Source organism: Oncorhynchus keta, chromosome 23 (assembly GCF_023373465.1).
Source record: "Oncorhynchus keta strain PuntledgeMale-10-30-2019 chromosome 23, Oket_V2, whole genome shotgun sequence".
In the NCBI taxonomy this organism is placed as follows: Eukaryota; Metazoa; Chordata; class Actinopteri; order Salmoniformes; family Salmonidae; genus Oncorhynchus; species Oncorhynchus keta.
In genome coordinates, this window is record NC_068443.1 from 14207339 (window position 1) to 14231697 (window position 24359).

Genomic DNA, 24359 nt, shown 5'->3' on the forward strand with positions numbered 1-24359 from the left:
GACACTGCCGAGTCTTATCCCACCTCTCCGACACTGCCGAGTCTTATCCCACCTCTCCGACACTGCCGAGTCTTATCCCACCTCTCCGACACCGCGAGTCTTATCCCACCTCTCCGACACCGTGAGTCTTATCCCACCTCTCCGACACGCCGAGTCTTATCCCACCTCTCCGACACTGCCGAGTCTTATCCCACCTCTCCGACACTGCCGAGTCTTATCCCACCTCTCCGACACTGCCGAGTCTTATCCCACCTCTCCGACACATATATATTTCCAATCAAAAGTTTGGACACACCTACTCATTCAAGTTTTACAATTTTTGTAGACAATTTTCTACATTGTAGTGAAGACAAACTATGAAATAAAAGATATGGAATCATATATAGTAACCAAAAAAAGTGTTAAACAAATCAAAATATGAGATTCTTCAAAGTAGCCACCCTTTGCCTTGATGACAGCTTCACACCTTTTTGGCACCTGGAATGCATTTCAATTAGCAGGTGTGCTTTGTTAAGTTGTTTTGTGGAATTTCATTCCTTCTTAATGCGTTTGAGCCAATCAGTTGTGTCCGAAATTGCAGCCCAAATAAATGTTTCAATGTGCAAGTAACAGATACATCTCAACATTAACGGTTCAGAAGAGACAACTGTTCAGAGGAGACTACGTTAATCAGGCCTTCATGGTCGAATTGTTGTAAAGAAACCACTACTTAAGGACAATAATAAGAAGAGTTGCTTGGGCCAAAAAACATGGGCAATGGATATTAGCCCTGTGGAAATCTGTTCTTTGGACTGATGAGTCGAAATTTGAGATTTTTGGTTCTAACCACCATGTCTTTGTGAGACGCAGAGTAGATGAATGGATGATCTCTGCATGTGTGGTTCCCATCGTGAAGCATGGAGGAGGTGTGATGGTGCTTTTCTGGTGACACTGTCTGTGATTTATTTAGAATTCAAGGTACACTTAACCAGCATGGCTACCACAGCATTCTGCAGTGATACGCCATCACATCTGGTTTGCGCTTAGTGGGACTATAATTAGTTTTTCAACAGGACAATTACCCAACACATCTCCAGGCTGTGTAAGTGCTATTTGACCAAGAAGGAGAGTGATGGAATGCTGCATCAGATGGTTTGGGATGAGCTGGACTGCAGAGTGAAGGAAAAACAGCCAACAAGTGCTCAGGATATGTGGGAACTCCTTCAAGACTTTTAGAAAAGCATTCCAGGTGAAGCTGGTTGAGAGAATGCCAAGAGAGTGCAAAGCTGTCATCAAGGCAAAGGCTGGTTACTAAGGAAGAATATATTTTGATTTATTTAAGATAGTAAAAATAAAGGAAAAGCCTTGAATGAGTAGGTGTCCAAACCTTTGACTGGTACAGTGCCTTCAGAAAGTATTCAGAACCCTTGATTTTTTTTCAACATTTTCTTACAGCCTAATTATAAAATGTCTAAAATTGTTTTTTTCCCCCTTAACATTCTAAACACAATATCCCATAATGACAAATCAAAAACAGGTTTGAGATTTTTGCTGATAATATTAAAATTAAAAAACAGATTTCACATTTATGTAAGTGTTCAGACACTTTACTCAGTACTTTGTTGAAGCACCTTTGGCAGCGATTACAGCCTTGAGTCTTCTTGGGTATGACACTACAAGCTTGGCATACCTGTATTTGGGGAGTTTTTCCCATTCTTCTCTCCAGATCCTCTCAATCTCTTCCATGTTGGAGGGAGAGCATTGCTTAACAGCTATTTTCAGGTCTCTCCAGGGATGTTAGATCGGTTTAAAGTCCGGACTCTGGCTGGTCCACTCAACGACATTCAGAGACTTGTCTCGAAGCCACACCTGCGTTGTCTTGGCTGTGTACTTAGGGTCATTGTCCTGTTGGAAGGTGAACCTTCGACCCAGTCTGAGGTCCTGAGTGCTTTGGAGCAGGTTTTCATCAAGAATCTCTCTGTACTTTGCTCCATTCATCTTTGCCTCAATCTTGACTAGTTTCCCGGTCCTTGCCGCTGAAAAACATTCCCACAGCATGATGCTGCCACCACTATGCTTCACCGTAGGGATGGTGCCAGGTTGCCAACAGATGTGACGCTTGGTATTCAGGCCAAAGAGTTCAATCTTGGTTTCATCAGACCATATAATCTTGTTTCTCATGGTCTGAGAGTCTTTAGGTGCCTTTTGGCAAACTCCGAGTGGGCTGTCATGAGCCTTTTTACTGAGGGGCTTCCATCTGGCTACTCTACCATAAAGGCCTGATTGGTGGAGTGCTGCAGAGATGGTTGTCCTTCTGGAATGTTCTCCCATCACCACAGAGGAACTGTAGAGCTCTGTCAGTGACCATTGGGTACTTGGTCAACTCCCTGACCAAGGCCCTTCTCCTCCAATTGCTCAGTTTGGCCTGGCAGCCAGCTCTAGGAAGAGTCTTGGTGGTTCCAAACTTCTTCCATTTTAAGAATGATGGAAGCCTCTGTGTTCTTGGGGACCTTCAATGCTGCAGAAATGTTTTTGTAACCTTCCCCAGACCTGTACCTCGACACAATCCTGTCTCTGAGCTCTACGGAAAATTCCTTCGACCTCATGGCTTGGTTTTTGCTTTGACATGCACTGTTACCTGTGGGACATTTTATATAGACAGGTGTGTGTCTTTCCCAATCATGTCCAATCAATTAAATTTACCACAGTTGGAATCAAGTTTTAGAAAAATCTAAAGGATGATCCATGGAAACAGGATGCCTGAGCTCAATTTCAAGTCTCATAGCAAAGGGTCTGAATAAGGTGTTTCTGTTTTCTATTGTTTTTAATAAATGTGCAAAAAATTAAAAAAACACCTTTTTGCTTTGTTATTATGGGATATTTTTAAGTAACATTTTGAAAAAGTAAACGGGTCTGAATACTTTCCATATATATATATATATATATATATATATCACACACAGTACTGTTAAAGTTTGGGGTCACTTAGAAATGTCCTTGTTTTTGAAAGAAAAATCACTTTTTTTGTTGTCCATTTTAAAATAACATCAAATTGATCAGAAATACAGTGTAGACATTGTTAATGTTGTAAATGACTGACTATTGTAGCTGGAAACGGCTGATCTAAAAAATAAATGGAATATCTACATATGGGTCATTGAACAAGCATGGGAAACAGTGATTAAACCCTTTACAATGAAGATCTGTGTTATTTGGATTTTTATGAATTATCTGTGAAAGACAGGGTCATGAAAAAGGGACATTTATTTTGTTGTTGCTGAGTTTATATACGATCTTGGACAGAAAAGACTGTAGAATCACCAGGAAATGAGCTCAAAGTGATTTTAATTGAGGAAATGTATTCCCATGCATAAATAGAGAAGCATACCTGTATGTGATCATAGTTTGAAATTATTCAGATTTAGTCAAATACTACATATTTTTGGGATTCTTACGGTCAATTTTCAGTGTACAATTTATAACTATGTTCTGGTCCCCCAACCATCCGCTCAAGTAACAAGCCCATGACTGAATGGAATTAGGGACCGCTAGCCTAGCAGATCTAGCTGGCTTGTGTGCTTCCAGACATTGATGAACTGTTCAGAGGTTTCTCAGGTGTTGTTTCAATGTTTGTTTGGCTGTTACCATCTTACTTACAGGTGAAGAGGGAGCTGGCGAGTGTTCTCATCTTCGAGTCTCACGCCAAAGCAGGAACCGTGTGTAAGTCCCTATCTCACCATGCTGTACAGTGTGTGTGTTTTAGGAACACACATTAAGGTGTGCTCGCTCTCCTTCCAGTGTTTAACCAGGGAGAAGAGGGAACATCCTGGTACGTCATCCAGAAAGGCTCTGTCAATGTGGTCATCTACGGCAAGGTATGACGTGTGTTTATACATGATGTGTATATGGGCCTTACAGTGGATTTGAAAGTAGCACAAGATGACGCTAACTAAAATTATTATGACCAAAAGAATGATTCTGAATACAACAGCTGGCTTGTATTCCCTAGGGGAACTAGTGCTACAGTTTGGGAAACTCTGGCTTCGCTCATCACAGTGAATGACTAGCTCAAGGTTCTCAGAATATACACAACACACTCACACGTGATTAGTCACAATCTTCATTCATGCTAGCACTTCTCCAGCTGTCTAATCCGTGTGTTTTGACGCGTGTGTGTTCCTCTTCAGGGTGTGGTGTGTACCCTGCACGAGGGGGATGACTTTGGGAAGCTGGCGTTGGTGACTGACTCTCCTCGAGCTGCCTCCATCGTCCTCAGAGAAGACAACTGTCACTTCCTCCGAGTGGACAAAGAAGACTTCAACAGGATACTCAGGGTAGAGTTGTATACTGTACTGTTCTGTTACTACACTGTGCAATACTGTACCATACTGTAACTTACTTTAATGAAATTTACTTTACCCTTAATGTAATGTCCTGGTATTTACTTGACTTTAGGACGTGGAGGCAAATACAGTGCGTTTGAAGGAACATGAGCAGGCTGTTCTGGTCTTGGAGAAGAGTCCCAGAGCCTCCAGTCTGGGAAATATCAGGTACACTGTGTTGTCTGGAACCCCTGAGAAGATCCTTGACCACTTCCTGGAGACTATGAGGATGGATACACACCACTCTGACCCAGGTGCACGCACACACACAACCTGGTAGAGATACACTGTGAATCCCTAGGGTTGAGGGCCTGGGCCTGGTTGCATAAGACATCCTAAGTCAATTATCCCCTTATCTTTTCCCTTAGTTTCCTTAACTTTAAGTCAGTTGCACAAAGCATTTTGGGGCTAATTTCCCCCTTAAATTAAGTGAAACGTTAAGGGTGCCTATGAGGTCCCTTAAATGCTTCATTCATTATGGATGTCAATGAAAACATCATTTGTGGCTGAATGTTGCTTTCCTCTCCCCTGGTTTCAAAAGGAAAACAGCAAGCAGCTAGCTACTTAGCTAAACAATGAAAGGCACACAATCAATGTCTACAAAGCCAGCTGGCTAGCAAGCTACTTGCTCTGTAAGCTACCTGCTCTGTGCTCTAAGCTACCTGCTCTAAGCTACCTGCTCTAAGCTACCTGCTCTAAGCTACCTGCTCTAAGCTACCTGCTCTAAGATACCTGCTCTGTAAGCTACCTGCTCTGTAAGCTACCTGCTCTAAGCTACCTGCTCTGTAAGCTACCTGCTCTGTAAGCTACCTGCTCTGTAAGCTACCTGCTCTGTAAGCTACCTGCTCTGTAAGCTACCTGCTCTGTAAGCTAGCTTGAAGTACTAGAAAGTAATAGAAACGAGGTGAGAAAAAAGTAACTTATATTCTGAATCCAATTTATTTCTCCAGTCTTGAATGTAGAACTTCTATTTTGAGATCTCCAAATAAATGTGATCTCTTTGATAAGACATCCATTCTGTGAATCAGGTCTTCTACATGGTAACCAGAGACTCTTTCTGCCATACATGTTTCATACACCTAACATGTTTTATACAACCGGGCCCTGCTACTCTATATATCTGTTTTCTAATATTATTCTCTTTCTTCCACTAATTTTCTCCCTCTCAGATCCTGCGGTAGATGACTTTGTCCTCATGCACTGTGTCTTCATGCCTAACAGCCAGTTCTGCCAGCTACTCATGGCACAATATCCTTTTTCTCTTTCCCACTCTGCCCTCTTGTTTTCTTCCTATCCTTCTTTCTCTCCCTTCAGTTTCTCTTCTTGAAGTTCAGTATGTTACACATAGGTGACAGTTATGGTATAGTTGTGTGTTATATCTTTAACCCCGTGTGTACCTACCATGCGGTGGCTCCTCCGGGCTCGGAGCAGGAGAGGTTGGAGTACGCTGTGACCTGTAAGAGACGAGTCCTCAATCTGGCCCTGCGCTGGGCTGCAGTACACACACATCACTTACAGGAGGAGCCAGCAGCACTCGTATTCCTGGAGGTACACACACACACAGACAGACAGACAGACAGACAGACAGACAGACAGACAGACAGACAGACAGACAGACAGACAGACAGACAGACAGACAGACATCACTTACAGGAGGAGCCAGCAGCACTCGTATTCCTGGACACACACACACACACACACACACACACACACACACACACACACACACACACACACACACACACACATAACTTACAGGAGGAGCCAGCAGCACTCGTATTCCTGGAGGTACACACACACACATCACTTACAGGAGGAGCCAGCAGCACTCGTATTCCTGGAGACACACACACACACACACACACACACACACACACACACACACACACACACACACACACACACACACACACACACACACACCTGAGGAGTTGTCTGTGTTTCTCTCTCTGTAGGAGCTGTATGGGAGTGTGTCCAATGACTCACGGATCCTCAGAGCTCTGAAAGACTTTGTACCTGACTTGGAGAAGGTTGTCAAACTACAGTATGTAAAACTGACATCTAACCTCCATGGTGACCTTAACCCCATAATCCTGATCCTCAAACCATTATAAAGACATGCATTATTAACATACACTTGTTCTGTTGTTTCTTTTCTTCAGTTCAGAAGAGGCCAAAGTGAAAAAGGTGAGTGTGGCATGGTGAATGTGTCTGTTAAGGTGTGTGTTGTTGATCATCTCTGATGTTGTGTGTTCTGTCAAGGTGTGTGTTGATCATCTCTGATGTTGTGTGGTCTGTCTCAGCAGAAGGTCCTTACACAGTTCAGCAACGGAGACGAGAAACTAGTGAAGACACAACCCATCAGGAACTGTGACGACAGTCAGTTTGTGACGTAAAAAAAAAGTTTCCTACACTTTTTCTTTAATCACAAGCCTCTTAAAAACGTGTGTGTGTGTGTAGTCCTGTTGAAGGTGTACTGCAGTGACCACACCTACACCACCATCCGGGTTGCCGTAGCGGCCACAGGGAGTGAGGTGACTAGCGCTGTGGCCGACAAACTTGCCTCAAACGACGACCTGCTATTGGTCCACCTCAGCTCCGCAGGCGGTGAGGAGCCAATCACATCTCACTTCATTTACATAGTATTTATTGCTGTCATTTTATTTTCCTCTGTGTGTGTTCTCCTGTCACAGAGAAGCAGATGCTGAAGCCCAATGATGTGTCAGTATTCTCCTCTCTGAGCATCAATGGGCGTATGTTCGCCTGTCCCCGGGACCAGCTCAATACTCTGGTGAGAGAGAATAATGAATAGAAAGGGGTCAATAGAGTGGCCTTTGAGACAGATCAGTGAGTATGTTTACATGCACACTAATAATTCCATATTAAACAGATTATTTCAGTAGGAAGAGTATGGCAATAGTCATGTAAACACTCAGTTTATCTTAATCTTGTAAGGTCTGTTAGATCTACAGTTGAAGTCGAAGTTTACATATACCTTAGCCAAATTCATTTAAACTCAGTTTTTCACAATTCCTGACATTTAATCCTAGAAAGAATTTCCCTGTTTTAGGTCAGTTAGGATCACCACTTTATTTTAAAGTGATGAACATGGTACCTTCAGGTGTTTGGAAATTGTTCCGAAGGATGAACCAGACCTGTGGAGGTCAACAATTTATTTTGATGGCTTGGATGATGACATCATGAGAAAATAAAAAAAGTAAAGCAAAGAGGCACTGAGTTGGAAGGTAGTCATTGAAATACATCCACAGGTACACCTCCAATGGACTCAAATGATGTCATTAGCATATCAGAAGCTTCTAAAGCCATGACATCATTTTCTGGAACTGTCCAAGCTGTTTAAAGGCACAGGTACACTTCTGACCGACTGGATTTGTGATACAGTGAAATAATCTGTCTTTAAACAATTGTTGGAAAAATGACTTGTGTCATGCACAAATTAGATGTCCTAACCGACTTGCCAAAACTATAGTTGTGGAGTGGTTGAAAAACAAGTTTTAATGACTCCACCTAAGTGTATGTAAACGTCCGACTTCAACACTATTATTCAGAGTAAAAACTGTAAGGACACTATTAAAGGTTAAACCAAGTTTATTCTTCCCAGAGGGTCAATACAGATGCATTGGACAAAGACATTCACACAAGCACTGATATTTAACCCTTTCTCCTATGCTGAGTCTCCTCCTACTCATCTGTACAAGCACTGATATTTAACCCTTTCTCCTATGCTGAGTCTCCTCCTACTCATCTGTACAAGCACTGATATTTAACCCTTTCTCCTATGCTGAGTCTCCTCCTACTCATCTGTACAAGCACTGATATTTAACCCTTTCTCCTAGGCTGAGTCTCCTCCTACTCATCTGTACAAGCACTGATATTTAACCCTTTCTCCTATGCTGAGTCTCCTCCTACTCATCTGTACAAGCACTGATATTTAACCCTTTCTCCTAGGCTGAGTCTCCTCCTACTCATCTGTACAAGCACTGATATTTAACCCTTTCTCCTATGCTGAGTCTCCTCCTACTCATCTGTACAAGCACTGATATTTAACCCTTTCTCCTAGGCTGAGTCTCCTCCTACTCATCTGTACAAGCACTGATATTTAACCCTTTCTCCTATGCTGAGTCTCCTCCTACTCATCTGTACAAGCACTGATATTTAACCCTTTCTCCTAGGCTGAGTCTCCTCCTACTCATCTGTACAAACACTGATATTTAACCCTTTCTCCTATGCTGAGTCTCCTCCTACTCATCTGTACAAGCACTGATATTTAACCCTTTCTCCTATGCTGAGTCTCCTCCTACTCATCTGTACAAGCACTGATATTTAACCCTTTCTCCTATGCTGGGTCTCCTCCTACTCATCTGTACAAGCACTGATATTTAACCCTTTCTCCTAGGCTGAGTCTCCTCCTACTCATCTGTACAAGCACTGATATTTAACCCTTTCTCCTATGCTGGGTCTCCTCCTACTCATCTGTACAAGCACTGATATTTAACCCTTTCTCCTATGCTGAGTCTCCTCCTACTCATCTGTACAAACACTGATATTTAACCCTTTCTCCTCTGCTGAGTCTCCTCCTACTAATCTGTACAAGCACTGATATTTAACCCTTTCTCCTATGCTGAGTTTCCTCCTACTCATCTGTACAAGCACTGATATTTAACCCTTTCTCCTAGGCTGAGTATCCTCCTACTCATCTGTACAAGCACTGATATTTAACCCTTTCTCCTATGCTGAGTCTCCTCCTACTCATCTGTACAAGCACTGATATTTAACCCTTTCTCCTAGGCTGAGTCTCCTCCTACACTTCTTTATTGCTATGCAGGAAACTAAGTGTTATGGGCCATACATTTTTCTTTCTCCCTTAGCGTGACCTGACCTCCACCCCCTTCATCACTAATCCATGGATCTCTCCACTTATGCCTGCCACGTGATCTCTTTCCCTACACTCAGTACATTCCAAGCATAACCATTAAGTTCTGGTGTAACCCCTGTTTCTAAACTTAGAATCAAATAGGCAAAAATAGCGCTGTGGTAGAACAATTATTTTGATTGGTGATTTTCTGCATGTTTTCAGATGTGTCCATGGTAACAGGATTATTAGGGAAATCGTTTTAAACAATCTATTATAGTAATACAGCTATTGTGGCTAGTTAGATTGTGTTCATGTAATCATAGAGATGTGTAGACATTAACCCGTTGTGAGTGTGTGTTTTGTTAGACCCCTCTCCCAGACCAGGAGGGGCCCTCAGCTGGGTCCATGTCCAGTTTTGAGCTGATGAGTTCTAAAGACCTGGCCTATCAGATGACCCTGTACGACTGGGAACTCTTCAGCTGTGTTCACGAGGTATACACACACACTCACACCCTGGCTAATATGAGATAAACACGCTGTCTATTTCTCTCACTACACCTGAATCCTATAGTACATACATTATGTTCTTTCTTAATTTGACCAGTTTCTCACAGCAGGAAAATAATCCTGCAGCAACAGGAAATGTTAATTATTATGTGTGTGATAATTAATGGACATTTTTGTAGGGGTTGATCCATTTTTATTTTGGATAAATCAGTGGAAATTGCTAACTTTAGAAGCCTTTTTAAACCTTGAATACACAACAATTTGAATGTCCTACTGCACAGGGAAATTCTCTGTGACAGAGTGATCAAATTAAGATCCTCCACCTGTAGGTTTTCTTTGTCTTCCCTGTTGCAGCATGAGTTGTTGTACCACACGTTTGGTCGTCAGAGCTTCAGGAGAACCACTGCCAACCTGGACCTGTTTCTACGCAGGTCTGATTATAATCAAACATGAGTTATTTGTAAATAACTTCTACGACGTTGTTCAGGTTGATGGAACAGTATGTTATGACCGTAATGTGTGACGTCGTGGTCAGGTTCAACCAGGTGCAGCTGTGGGTGGTGACGGAGGTGTGTCTGTGTGGTCAGCTTAGCAAACGGGTTCAGCTGCTCAAGAAGTTCATCAAAATCGCTGCTCAGTGAGTCTTGTGCACACAAACAATAAAACACCCACTCGTTCTGTAGATACTTATGCGTATAGATTATTGATGGCACTGAAATGCTTTTTCACAATCTCATTGTATTGGTGGTGTTGCTTTCTCCAGCTGTCGGGAATTTAAAAACCTGAACTCGTTCTTTGCCATCATCATGGGTATGAGCAACCCTGCAGTCAGCCGACTCACCCAAACCTGGGAGGTGACAACTATTATACTATTAAACTGAACTGCAGTTTTTCTATTAATGCATAAAAAAACGGAAGCCCCTGAACCTCTCTCTTTCTGTTGGCAGAAACTCCCTAGCAAGTTCAAGAAGTTCTATGCTGAGTTTGAGAGCATGATGGTGAGTTGCTCTTCAAAGACCCCTAAATTAACAATACGGTTGTTGACCTTTTAACAGTGATGTGTGTGTATTCCAAGGACCCGTCCAGGAACCACCGGGCATACCGGCTGACCGTCACCAAAATAGAGCCGCCAATCATCCCCTTCATGCCCCTCCTCCTCAAAGGTAAGCCCAAGCTCGGTCGCATTCAGTAGGTATGAAACAGGAAACGTTTTCAAATCAAATTGTATTAGTCACATGTGCCAATACAACAACCTTACAGTGAAATGCTGAATACAACAGGTCACAACCTTACAGTGAAATGCTGAATACAACAGATCACAACCTTAGTGAAATGCTGAATACAACAGATCACAACCTTACAGTGAAATGCTGAATACAACAGATCACAACCTTACAGTGTAATGCTGAATACAACAGATCACAACCTTACAGTGAAATGCTGAATACAACAGATCACAACCTTACAGTGAAATGCTGAATACAACAGATCACAACCTTACAGTGAAATGCTGAATACAACAGGTCACAACCTTACAGTGAAATGCTGAATACAACAGATCACAACCTTACAGTGAAATGCTGAATACAACAGGTCACAACCTTACAGTGAAATGCTGAATACAACAGATCACAACCTTACAGTGAAATGCTGAATACAACAGGTCACAACCTTACAGTGAAATGCTGAATACAACAGATCACAACCTTACAGTGAAATGCTGAATACAACAGGTCACAACCTTACAGTGAAATGCTGAATACAACAGATCACAACCTTAGTGAAATGCTGAATACAACAGATCACAACCTTACAGTGAAATGCTGAATACAACAGATCACAACCTTACAGTGAAATGCTGAATACAACAGATCACAACCTTACAGTGAAATGCTGAATACAACAGATCACAACCTTACAGTGAAATGCTGAATACAACAGATCACAACCTTACAGTGAAATGCTGAATACAACAGATCACAACCTTACAGTGAAATGCTGAATACAACAGATCACAACCTTACAGTGAAATGCTGAATACAACAGATCACAACCTTAGTGAAATGCTGAATACAACAGATCACAACCTTACAGTGAAATGCTGAATACAACAGATCACAACCTTACAGTGAAATGCTGAATACAACAGATCACAACCTTACAGTGAAATGCTGAATACAACAGATCACAACCTTACAGTGAAATGCTGAATACAACAGATCACAACCTTACAGTGAAATGCTGAATACAACAGATCACAACCTTACAGTGAAATGCTGAATACAACAGATCACAACCTTACAGTGAAATGCTGAATACAACAGATCACAACCTTACAGTGAAATGCTGAATACAACAGATCACAACCTTACAGTGAAATGCTGAATACAACAGATCACAACCTTACAGTGAAATGCTGAATACAACAGATCACAACCTTACAGTGAAATGCTGAATACAACAGATCACAACCTTAGTGAAATGCTGAATACAACAGATCACAACCTTACAGTGAAATGCTGAATACAACAGATCACAACCTTACAGTGAAATGCTGAATACAACAGATCACAACCTTAGTGAAATGCTGAATACAACAGATCACAACCTTACAGTGAAATGCTGAATACAACAGATCACAACCTTACAGTGAAATGCTGAATACAACAGATCACAACCTTAGTGAAATGCTGAATACAACAGATCACAACCTTACAGTGAAATGCTGAATACAACAGATCACAACCTTAGTGAAATGCTGAATACAACAGATCACAACCTTAGTGAAATGCTGAATACAACAGATCACAACCTTACAGTGAAATGCTGAATACAACAGATCACAACCTTAGTGAAATGCTGAATACAACAGATCACAACCTTAGTGAAATGCTGAATACAACAGGTCACAACCTTACAGTGAAATGCTGTGAAATAATACAACAGATCACAACCTTACAGTGAAATGCTGAATACAACAGATCACAACCTTAGTGAAATGCTGAATACAACAGATCACAACCTTAGTGAAATGCTGAATACAACAGATCACAACCTTAGTGAAATGCTTACTTACGGGGCCCCTAACCAACAATGCCGTTGAAAAAAATATATGGATAAGAAATAAAAAGTAACAAATAACTAAAGAGCAAAAGAGCAACAGTAAAATAACAGTAGCGAGACAAGGGGGGTACCGGTACAGAGTCAATGTGTGGGGGCACTGGTTAGTTGAGGTAATATGTACATGTAGGTAGAGCTATTAAAGGTACTATGTATAGACGATAACAACAGAGAGTAGCAGCGGTGTAAAAGGGGGGGGGGGGCAATGCAAATAGTCTGTATAGGGATTTGATCAGATGTTCAGGAGTCTTATGGCTTGGGGGTAGCAGCTGTTTAGAAGCCTCTTGGATCTAGACCTGGAGCTCCGGTACCGCTTGCCGTGCGGAAGCAGAGAGAACAGTCTATGACTAGGGTGGCTGTTTTCAAACTAAGATGAGGTAGTTTATAGTGTGTCCTCTGTTTTAAAACTGCTTTTTTGATTATGTTCCCAGACATGACTTTTAGTCACGAGGGCAACAAGACATTCATAGACAACATGGTCAACTTTGAGAAGATGGTGAGTATACACAGGTGTTCATAAGATGCTCATAAACTGTTCATGTCACCTATATGTATGTTGTAGTATCCACAACCTTCATAGAACATTAATACAACTTCTGTATGATATGTGACACTGCTTGTTGTTGTGTTTTCCAGCGGGTAATCGCAAACACCATCCGGGCGGTGAGACACTGCAGGAGTCAGTCGTTCAGTAAGTCTCAGATTATGTCCAGTGATCCTTTCAGCTGAACCCATAAAGTCTCTGATTATGTCCAGTGGTCCTTTCAGCTGAACCCATAAAGTCTCTGATTATGTCCAGTGATCCTTTCAGCTGAACCCATAAAGTCTCTGATTATGTCCAGTGGTCCTTTCAGCTGAACCCATAAAGTCTCTGATTATGTCCAGTGATCCTTTCAGCTGAACCCATAAAGTCTCTGATTATGTCCAGTGGTCCTTTCAGCTGAACCCATAAAGTCTCTGATTATGTCCAGTGGTCCTTTCAGCTGAACCCATAAAGTCTCTGATTATGTCCAGTGGTCCTTTCAGCTGAACCCATAAAGTCTCTGATTATGTCCAGTGGTCCTTTCAGCTGAACCCATAAAGTCTCTGATTATGTCCAGTGGTCCTTTCAGCTGAACCCATAAAGTGTCTGATTATGTCCAGTGGTCCTTTCAGCTGAACCCATAAAGTCTCTGATTATGTCCAGTGGTCCTTTCAGCTGAACCCATAAAGTCTCTGATTATGTCCAGTGGTCCTTTCAGCTGAACCCATAAAGTCTCTGATTATGTCCAGTGGTCCTTTCAACTGAACCCATAAAGTCTCTGATTATGTCCAGTGGTCCTTTCAGCTGAACCCATAAAGTCTCTGATTATGTCCAGTGGTCCTTTCAGCTGAACCCATAAAGTCTCTGATTATGTCCAGTGGTCCTTTCAGCTGAACCCATAAAGTCTCTGATTATGTCCAGTGGTCCTTTCAGCTGAACCCATAAAGTCTCTGATTATGTCCAGTGGTCCTTTCAGCTGAACCCATAAAGTCTCTGATTATGTCCAGTGGTCCTTTCAGCTGAACCCATAAAGTCTCTGATTATGTCCAGTGGTCCTTTCAGCTGAACCCATAAAGTCTCTGATTATGTCCAGTGGTCCTTTCAGCTGAACCCATAAAGTCTCTGATTATGTCCAGTGGTCCTTTCAGCTGAACCCATAAAGTCTCTGATTATGTCCAGTGGTCCTTTCAGCTGAACCCATAAAGTCTCTGATTATGTCCAGTGGTCCTTTCAGCTGAACCCATAAAGTCTCTGATTATGTCCAGTGGTCCTTTCAGCTGAACCCATAAAGTCTCTGATTATGTCCAGTGGTCCTTTCAGCTGAACCCATAAAGTCTCTGATTATGTCCAGTGGTCCTTTCAGCTGAACCCATAAAGTCTCTGATTATGTCCAGTGGTCCTTTCAGCTGAACCCATAAAGTCTCTGATTATGTCCAGTGGTCCTTTCAGCTGAACCCATAAAGTCTCTGATTATGTCCAGTGGTCCTTTCAGCTGAACCCATAAAGTCTCTGATTATGTCCAGTGGTCCTTTCAGCTGAACCCATAAAGTCTCTGATTATGTCCAGTGGTCCTTTCAGCTGAACCCATAAAGTCTCTGATTATGTCCAGTGGTCCTTTCAGCTGAACCCATAAAGTCTCTGATTATGTCCAGTGGTCCTTTCAGCTGAACCCATAAAGTCTCTGATTATGTCCAGTGGTCCTTTCAGCTGAACCCATAAAGTCTCTGATTATGTCCAGTGGTCCTTTCAGCTGAACCCATAAAGTCTCTGATTATGTCCAGTGGTCCTTTCAGCTGAACCCATAAAGTCTCTGATTATGTCCAGTGGTCCTTTCAGCTGAACCCATAAAGTCTCTGATTATGTCCAGTGGTCCTTTCAGCTGAACCCATAAAGTCTCTGATTATGTCCAGTGGTCCTTTCAGCTGAACCCATAAAGTCTCTGATTATGTCCAGTGGTCCTTTCAGCTGAACCCATAAAGTCTCTGATTATGTCCAGTGGTCCTTTCAGCTGAACCCATAAAGTCTCTGATTATGTCCAGTGGTCCTTTCAGCTGAACCCATAAAGTCTCTGATTATGTCCAGTGGTCCTTTCAGCTGAACCCATAAAGTCTCTGATTATGTCCAGTGGTCCTTTCAGCTGAACCCATAAAGTCTCTGATTATGTCCAGTGGTCCTTTCAGCTGAACCCATAAAGTCTCTGATTATGTCCAGTGGTCCTTTCAGCTGAACCCATAAAGTCTCTGATTATGTCCAGTGGTCCTTTCAGCTGAACCCATAAAGTCTCTGATTATGTCCAGTGGTCCTTTCAGCTGAACCCATAAAGTCTCTGATTATGTCCAGTGGTCCTTTCAGCTGAACCCATAAAGTCTCTGATTATGTCCAGTGGTCCTTTCAGCTGAACCCATAAAGTCTCTGATTATGTCCAGTGGTCCTTTCAGCTGAACCCATAAAGTCTCTGATTATGTCCAGTGGTCCTTTCAGCTGAACCCATAAAGTCTCTGATTATGTCCAGTGGTCCTTTCAGCTGAACCCATAAAGTCTCTGATTATGTCCAGTGGTCCTTTCAGCTGAACCCATAAAGTCTCTGATTATGTCCAGTGGTCCTTTCAGCTGAACCCATAAAGTCTCTGATTATGTCCAGTGGTCCTTTCAGCTGAACCCATAAAGTCTCTGATTATGTCCAGTGGTCCTTTCAGCTGAACCCATAAAGTCTCTGATTATGTCCAGTGGTCCTTTCAGCTGAACCCATAAAGTCTCTGATTATGTCCAGTGGTCCTTTCAGCTGAACCCATAAAGTCTCTGATTATGTCCAGTGGTCCTTTCAGCTGAACCCATAACAATAGACATTAACACTGCATACAGTCAGGTCCATACATTTTTGTACATTGACAAAGTTATCATTTTGACTCTGTAAGCCACTACAATGGATTTGAAAGGAAACAATCTTTCAGATTTAATTTGAGGGTATTTTCGTCCAAGTTGGGTGAACGGTGTAGGAATTACAGCACTTTTTATATGTGCCCCCATTTTTAGGGGCTCAAAAGTAGTTGGACAAACTAACGTAATCATAAGTTAAATTGTGAGTTTTAATACTTGGTTGCAAATCATTTGCAGATTAAAAAACATGAGCTGGCGCACACCCAGAAGGAAATAGTTTGTGTGGAGGTGTTTACTAACGGCGAATAAACTATCAAAAGAAAGTGGTGCACTCCATGTAAGAACTCCCATCAATTTAATGGGTATTTACCAACGTTTGGGCATCACTGTGTCTTCCTCAGGGTAATGAATACTTGAACCAGCTTATGTAGACAAACAGTGCAATTAGTGTAATCAATGACAGTAGTGAGGGGTGTGTCATAATGATTAAGTTAATTCAAATGGGATGGTTAGCTTCAACAAAGTGAGCTGCTACTGGATAGTCAATGTTCAGACCACTGGGGGTCAATGTTTTTAGATAGGATATCCAGTAATCTTCTCTTTGTAGTCGTAGGATCTCTCGATGTTACCTCCTCTCCTTAGTAAAGCAACATGCTCAGGGCCTGTGTATTTGAGGGAGGAGATGGTATGGTTAGCTTCAACAAAGTGAGCTGCTACTGGATAGTCAATGTTCTTATATCTGATTGAGCTGCTGTGTTCAGCTCTGCGTTGTTTTAGTTGTCTTTTCGTTTGTCCGACATAGGCTTTTCCACATGAACAGTTGATGAGGTAGATGACTCCCTTGGTCTTGCATGAGATGACCCCCTAACAGGGATCTTTGGACCTGTTTGTGGGTGTCTGAAGAAAGACGTTTTTATAGTGCTATTACACTGTGCACATGAGACACATTTGTAGTTCCCATTTGGGATAGGTGTGAAATTGAATGAAACAATAATGTAAGTTGATGCTAATATGATGTACAATATTCCATTATGTTTATGTTAATAGCGTAATATATTTAATATGCCATATACTACTTTAACAGTGTCACTAATTAAAATTAACTTAATCATTGTGACACACCCCTCACTATTGTCGTTGATTACACTAATTGCACAGTTTGTCTACATAACCTGGTTCAAATATTCATGACATTACCCTGAGGAAGACACAGTGATGCCCAAACGTTGGTAAATACCCATTAAATTGATGGGAGTTTATACATTGAGTGCGCCACTTTCTTTATTTTGATAGTGCAAATCCTTTGCAGTCAATGACTGCCTGTAGTCTGGAACCCATAGACATCACCAGATGCTGGGTTTCTTCCCTGGTGATGCTCTGCCAGGCCTTTACTGCAGCTGTCTTCAGTTCCTGTTTGTTCTTGGGGAGTTTTGTCTTCAGCAAGTGAAATAACATGCTCAAATAGATTCAGGTCAGGTGAATGACTTGTCCATTGCAGAACATTCCACTTCTTTTCCTTAAAAAGTATTGGGTTGCTTTTGCAGTACGCTTCTGGTCATTGTCCCTCTGCACTATGAAGCGCCGTCCAAGGAGTTTTGAAGCATTTGGCTGAATCTGAGCAGATGATATAACCCTAAACACTTCAGAATTCATCCTGCTGCTTGTCAGCAGTCACATCCTCAATAAATACAAGGGAACCAGTTCTATTGGCAGCCACACAATTCCACGCCATAACACCACCTCCACCATGCTTCACAGATGAGGTGGTATGCTTGGAATCATGAGCAGTTCCTTCCCTTCTTCATACTATTCTCATCATTATGGTACAAGTTGATCTTTGTCTCATCTGTCCCAGTACTTAAGTAAAAATACATTTTAAAGTAATACTTAAGTAGTTTTTTGGGGTAACTGTACTTTACTATTTATATTTCACTACATTCCTTAAGAAAATATTATACTTTTTACTCCATACATTTTCCATGACAGCAAAAAGTACTCCTTATATTTTGAATGCTTAGCAGGACAGGAAAATAGTCAAATGCACGCACTTATCAAGAGAACATCCCTGGTCATCCCTACTGCCTCTGATCTGGTGGTCTCACTAAACAGAGAACATCTCTGGTCATCCCTACTGCCTCTGATCTGGTGGTCTCACTAGACAGAGAACATCCCTGGTCATCCCTACTGCCTCTGATCTGGTGGTCTCACTAAACAGAGAACATCCCTGGTCATCCCTACTGCCTCTGATCTGGTGGTCTCACTAAACAGAGAACATCCCTGGTCATCCCTACTGCCTCTGATCTGGAGGACTCACTAGACAGAGAACATCCCTGGTCATCCCTACTGCCTCTGATCTGGAGGACTCACTAGACAGAGAACATCCCTGGTCATCCCTACTGCCTCTGATCTGGAGGACTCACTAGACAGAGAACATCCCTGGTCATCCCTACTGCCTCTGATCTGGAGGACTCACTAGACAGAGAACATCCCTGGTCATCCCTACTGCCTCTGATCTGGAGGACTCACTAAACAGAGAACATCCCTGGTCATCCCTACTGCCTCTGATCTGGTGGTCTCACTAAACAGAGAACATCCCTGGTCATCCCTACTGCCTCTGATCTGGAGGTCTCACTAAACAGAGAACATCCCTGGTCATCCCTACTGCCTCTGATCTGGAGGACTCACTAAACAGAGAACATCCCTGGTCATCCCTACTGCCTCTGATCTGGTGGACTCACTAAACAGAGAACATCCCTGGTCATCCCTACTGCCTCTGATCTGGAGGACTCACTAAACACATGCTTTGTTTGAAAATGTCCTGGGCTATCCATAAATAAGAAACAAAATGGTGCCCTCTGGTTTGCTTAATAATAATTTTTATTATTTTTACTTTTGATACTTAAGTATATTTTAAACCAATGATTTACATCTTGTGATAAACCCTCTGTATTTACTATTTTCTCTTGATTATTGACTTTGACACAGATACGTCTACCTCCTAGAGGGTGTTCTTCATCTGGTCAACTGTTGTGAAGGGGTTTTTCTTCACCAGGGAAAGAATTCTTCTGTCGTTTCACCGCAGTTGTTTTCCGTGGTCTTCCAGGCCTTTTGGTGTCCCTGAGCTCACCAGTGAGTTCTTTCTCTTTAAGAATGTCCCAAATAGTTGATTTGGCCACACCTAATGTTTTTTCTATCTCTCTGATAGGTTTGATTTGTCAGCCTGATGATGGCTTGCTTCACTGGCAGTGACAGCTCTTTGCACTTCATATTGAGTGTTAACAGCAACAGATTCCCAAATGCAAATGCAACACTTCAACTCTAGACCTTTTATCTGCTTACTTGTAAATTAACTAATGAGGGAATAACACACAGCTGGCCATGGACCAGCTGAGCAGCCAGTTGTCCAATTACTTAAAGGGGGGACCACACACAGGGTGCTGTATTTCCTACAATGTTCACCCCATTTGGATGTAAATACCCTCAAATAAAAGCTGAAAGTATGTTTCCCTTCAAATCCATTGTAGTGGCATACAGAGCCAAAGTAATAATAACTGGGTCTGTGTCTCTCTCTCTCTCTCTCTCAGACCCTGAGGTGTGTCAGCCCAATAAGAACCATGCTGAGGTGAGGGGTTATGTCAGAAAGCTGTGTGTGATTGACAAACAACGGACCCTGACAACACTCTCCTATAGGCTAGAGCCCCGCAGGACCTGAGGTTGCCCACCATGCAGTTGTTACTCTCTATGACATCATACAGAACCCTCAGCCTCTGTAAGATCAAGTAACCTTCATTGCTATGACATCAAATGGCTTCATTGGGCTTCTGTGACATAATATGGAACAGTCCATGTCTATGACATCACATGGAATTTTTAGCCCACTAAGACATCTTACTGAACTCTTAGCCCTCTATGACATCACACAGAACCATCAGCCCTCCTTGAAATCATACAGAACACTTTGCCCTCTGTGACATCACATAGAAGACAGATGATTTAGAAGTAAGAGACTTGATTTCTCTGTTACATGTAAGGTTACTCTAAATGTAGATTGAACAAAGTTACAAGAGATGTTAAGTCTAATTTAGATTATCATGTCCCTTACTTTGAGCAGATGTAAAAAAAAAAATTAAAAAAAAAGTATAATGTTACAAATACCAAGATCTTTACATAAATTATTATAGAGAAACAAAACCTCTAGCTTTGTTATGCCAGTGTTCTGAAAACTGTCCTCATGTTCTTGTTTATTTTTACATTGAAGCACAACTCCTGTAGCATATTGTTATTCAATTAAAATCAGTCATCTTTCTCAGTTTTCTTCATGTAGTTTTTGTAAATGTGGGTACAGTATATTTAACTTGTTTTACCTCATCATGATGTCAGTGGGTTGAGAGCGTATAGTCTGTCTGAACAGTAAATAAAAAATATCTAATATAATAATCAAAACATCGGATTCTGGTGGTTATTGCTGATTTGGTCACTGTTTTTGTCCCTGATAGTGATGTCACCTGGTCTGTCCCCTGTTGATTATGTCATCACAGTCATTCATGGATTGGTCCATATAGATAGAGGACTCTAGTGCTCAAAAGCCTGTGTTAGCATGGGCAGCGCAATGGAGGACTTTCACCAGTCAACTGGGTGCCACCTCCTATGGGTTAAGGAAGGATCACATAATTCCATCCAGGTCATCAGGAGGAATCAGCCAATGAATTAAACTAGTGAGGAAACATTCCAGAACTCCAGGTGGCAATAAATCTCCAACCTTGGCTTTTTACCTGTTCAAACAACACACTCTAGGTGGCAGTATGCCTCATTTCTGTTTGTTTGACAACTCATAGAAGTAGTAGAAGAAGAAAATGTACTACTTCAAAATGGAGACGGTCTCAATGGTGCTGCCTGTGCTCTCACAGACACCATGATGGGACAGATACAATGTTGTTTAATCTATGGGTTTGTCATGTCACCATGGTCATTCCAGACTGGTGATGTCACTGCCTCCTTGTTCTTGGTGTGTGTGGTGAGGTTTTAGTTGAGTGAATGAGGGATGAGGTTGAGTGTGAAACTAGAGAACTCATTGTCTAGCCCTGTCTCTGACCTGTTGGGGGGTGAAGTGTTTTCTATAGAAGCAAGGGACGGGTCACACAGAACAAACACCACATATACTGACTGGGAAAGGGGATAACAGGCCGGGAGCAGAATGTGATTAACAAACACCACATATACTGACTGGGAAAGGGGATAACAGGCCGGGATCAGAATGTGATTAACAAACACCACATATACTGACTGGGAAAGGGGATAACAGGCAGGGAGCAGAATGTGATTAACAAACACCACATATACTGACTGGGAAAGGGGATAACAGGTAGGGAGCAGAATGTGATTAACAAACACCACATATACTGACTGGGAAAGGGGATAACAGGTAGGGAGCAGAATGTGATTAACAAACACCACATATACTGACTGGGAAAGGGGATAACAGGCAGGGAGCAGAATGTGATTAACAAACACCACATATACTGACTGGGAAAGGGGATACTGACTGGGAAAGGGATAACAGGGGGAGCAGAAATGTGATTAACAAACACCACATATACTGACAGGCAGGGAGCAGAATGTGATTAACAAACACCACATATACTGACTGGGAAAGGGGATAACAGGCAGGGAGCAGAATGACTGATTAACAAACACCACATATACTGACTGGGAAAGGGGATAACAGGCAGGGAGCAGAATGTGATTAACAAACACCACATATACTGACTGGGAAAGGGGATAACAGGCAGGGAGCAGAATGTGATTAACAAACACCACATATACTGACTGGGAAAGGGGATAACAGGCAGGGAGCAGAATGTGATTAACAAACACCACATATACTGACTGGGAAAGGGGATAACAGGCAGGGAGCAGAATGTGATTAACAAACACCACATATACTGACTGGGAAAGGGGATAACAGGCAGGGAGCAGAATGTGATTAACAAACACCACATATACTGACTGGGAAAGGGGATAACAGGCAGGGAGCAGAATGTGATTAACAAACACCACATATACTGACTGGGAAAGGGGATAACAGGCAGGGAGCAGAATGTGATTAACAAACACCACATATACTGACTGGGAAAGGGGATAACAGGCAGGGAGCAGAATGTGATTAACAAACACCACATATACTGACTGGGAAAGGGGATAACAGGCAGGGATCAGAATGTGATTAACAAACACCACATATACTGACTGGGAAAGGGGATAACAGGCAGAATGTGATTAACAAACACCACATATACTGACTGGATCAGAATGTGATTAACAAACACCACATATACTGACTGGGAAAGGGGATAACAGGTAGGGAGCAGAATGTGATTAACAAACACCACATATACTGACTGGGAAAGGGGATAACAGGCAGGGAGCAGAATGTGATTAACAAACACCACATATACTGACTGGGAAAGGGGATAACAGGCAGGGAGCAGAATGTGATTAACAAACACCACATATACTGACTGGGAAAGGGGATAACAGGCAGGGATCAGAATGTGATTAACAAACACCACATATACTGACTGGGAAAGGGGATAACAGGCAGGGATCAGAATGTGATTAACAAACACCACATATACTGACTGGGAAAGGGGATAACGGGTAGGGAGCAGAATGTGATTAACAAACACCACATATACTGACTGGGAAAGGGGATAACAGGTAGGGAGCAGAATGTGATTAACAAACACCACATATACTGACTGGGAAAGGGGATAACAGGCCGGGATCAGAATGTGATTAACAAACACCACATATACTGACTGGGAAAGGGGATAACAGGCCGGGAGCAGAATGTGATTAACAAACACCACATATACTGACTGGGAAAGGGGATAACAGGTAGGGAGCAGAATGTGATTAACAAACACCACATATACTGACTGGGAAAGGGGATAACAGGCAGGGAGCAGAATGTGATTAACAAACACCACATATACTGACTGGGAAAGGGGATAACAGGTAGGGAGCAGAATGTGATTAACAAACACCACATATACTGACTGGGAAAGGGGATAACAGGCCGGGAGCAGAATGTGATTAACAAACACCACATATACTGACTGGGAAAGGGGATAACATGTAGGGAGCAGAATGTGATTAACAAACACCACATATACTGACTGGGAAAGGGGATAACAGGCCGGGAGCAGAATGTGATTAACAAACACCACATATACTGACTGGGAAAGGGGATAACAGGTAGGGAGCAGAATGTGATTAACAAACACCACATATACTGACTGGGAAAGGGGATAACAGGTAGGGAGCAGAATGTGATTAACAAACACCACATATACTGACTGGGAAAGGGGATAACAGGCAGGGAGCAGAATGTGATTAACAAACACCACATATACTGACTGGGAAAGGGGATAACAGGCCAGGATCAGAATGTGATTAACAAACACCACATATACTGACTGGGAAAGGGGATAACAGGTAGGGAGCAGAATGTGATTAACAAACACCACATATACTGACTGGGAAAGGGGATAACAGGTAGGGAGCAGAATGTGATTAACAAACACCACATATACTGACTGGGAAAGGGGATAACAGGTAGGGAGCAGAATGTGATTAACAAACACCACATATACTGACTGGGAAAGGGGATAACAGGTAGGGAGCAGAATGTGATTAACAAACACCACATATACTGACTGGGAAAGGGGATAACAGGTAGGGAGCAGAATGTGATTAACAAACACCACATATACTGACTGGGAAAGGGGATAACAGGCAGCGAGCAGAATGTGATTAACAAACACCACATATACTGACTGGGAAAGGGGATAACAGGCAGGGAGCAGAATGTGATTAACAAACACCACATATACTGACTGGGAAAGGGGATAACAGGCCGGGAGCAGAATGTGATTAACAAACACCACATATACTGACTGGGAAAGGGGATAACAGGTAGGGAGCAGAATGTGATTAACAAACACCACATATACTGACTGGGAAAGGGGATAACATGTAGGGAGCAGAATGTGATTAACAAATACCACATATACTGACTGGGAAAGGGGATAAC

General features: G+C 42.2%; 1 protein-coding gene across 11 annotated transcripts in view; it reads left to right on the forward strand.

The window, feature by feature from the left end:
• Window positions 1-20573, forward strand: part of LOC118402498 (rap guanine nucleotide exchange factor 4-like) — a 36802-nt gene extending 16229 nt beyond the window's left edge. For 7 of the 11 annotated variants that reach the window (XM_052476491.1, XM_052476494.1, XM_052476495.1 and 4 more), the window contains 21 exons: window positions 3639-3699; window positions 3778-3854; window positions 4167-4313; window positions 4435-4615; window positions 5531-5609; window positions 5759-5909; window positions 6317-6405; window positions 6524-6548; window positions 6665-6740; window positions 6822-6968; window positions 7055-7152; window positions 9604-9729; window positions 10099-10175; window positions 10280-10381; window positions 10508-10598; window positions 10692-10742; window positions 10820-10907; window positions 13296-13360; window positions 13501-13555; window positions 19849-19886; window positions 19955-20573. In XM_052476491.1, the coding sequence (XP_052332451.1) occupies window positions 3639-3699; window positions 3778-3854; window positions 4167-4313; window positions 4435-4615; window positions 5531-5609; window positions 5759-5909; window positions 6317-6405; window positions 6524-6548; window positions 6665-6740; window positions 6822-6968; window positions 7055-7152; window positions 9604-9729; window positions 10099-10175; window positions 10280-10381; window positions 10508-10598; window positions 10692-10742; window positions 10820-10907; window positions 13296-13360; window positions 13501-13555; window positions 19849-19886; window positions 19955-20047 (1917 nt within the window). In that variant the 3' untranslated portion in view covers window positions 20048-20573. Of the gene's footprint in view, window positions 1-3638; window positions 3700-3777; window positions 3855-4166; window positions 4314-4434; window positions 4616-5530; window positions 5610-5758; window positions 5910-6316; window positions 6406-6523; window positions 6549-6664; window positions 6741-6821; window positions 6969-7054; window positions 7153-9603; window positions 9730-10098; window positions 10176-10279; window positions 10382-10507; window positions 10599-10691; window positions 10743-10819; window positions 10908-13295; window positions 13361-13500; window positions 13556-19249; window positions 19394-19848 lie in introns of all 11 variants that reach the window. The other 4 variants (XM_052476500.1, XM_052476492.1, XR_008077265.1 and 1 more) reach the window with 3 other exon arrangements.
• Window positions 20574-24359: the final 3786 nt, after the last annotated feature.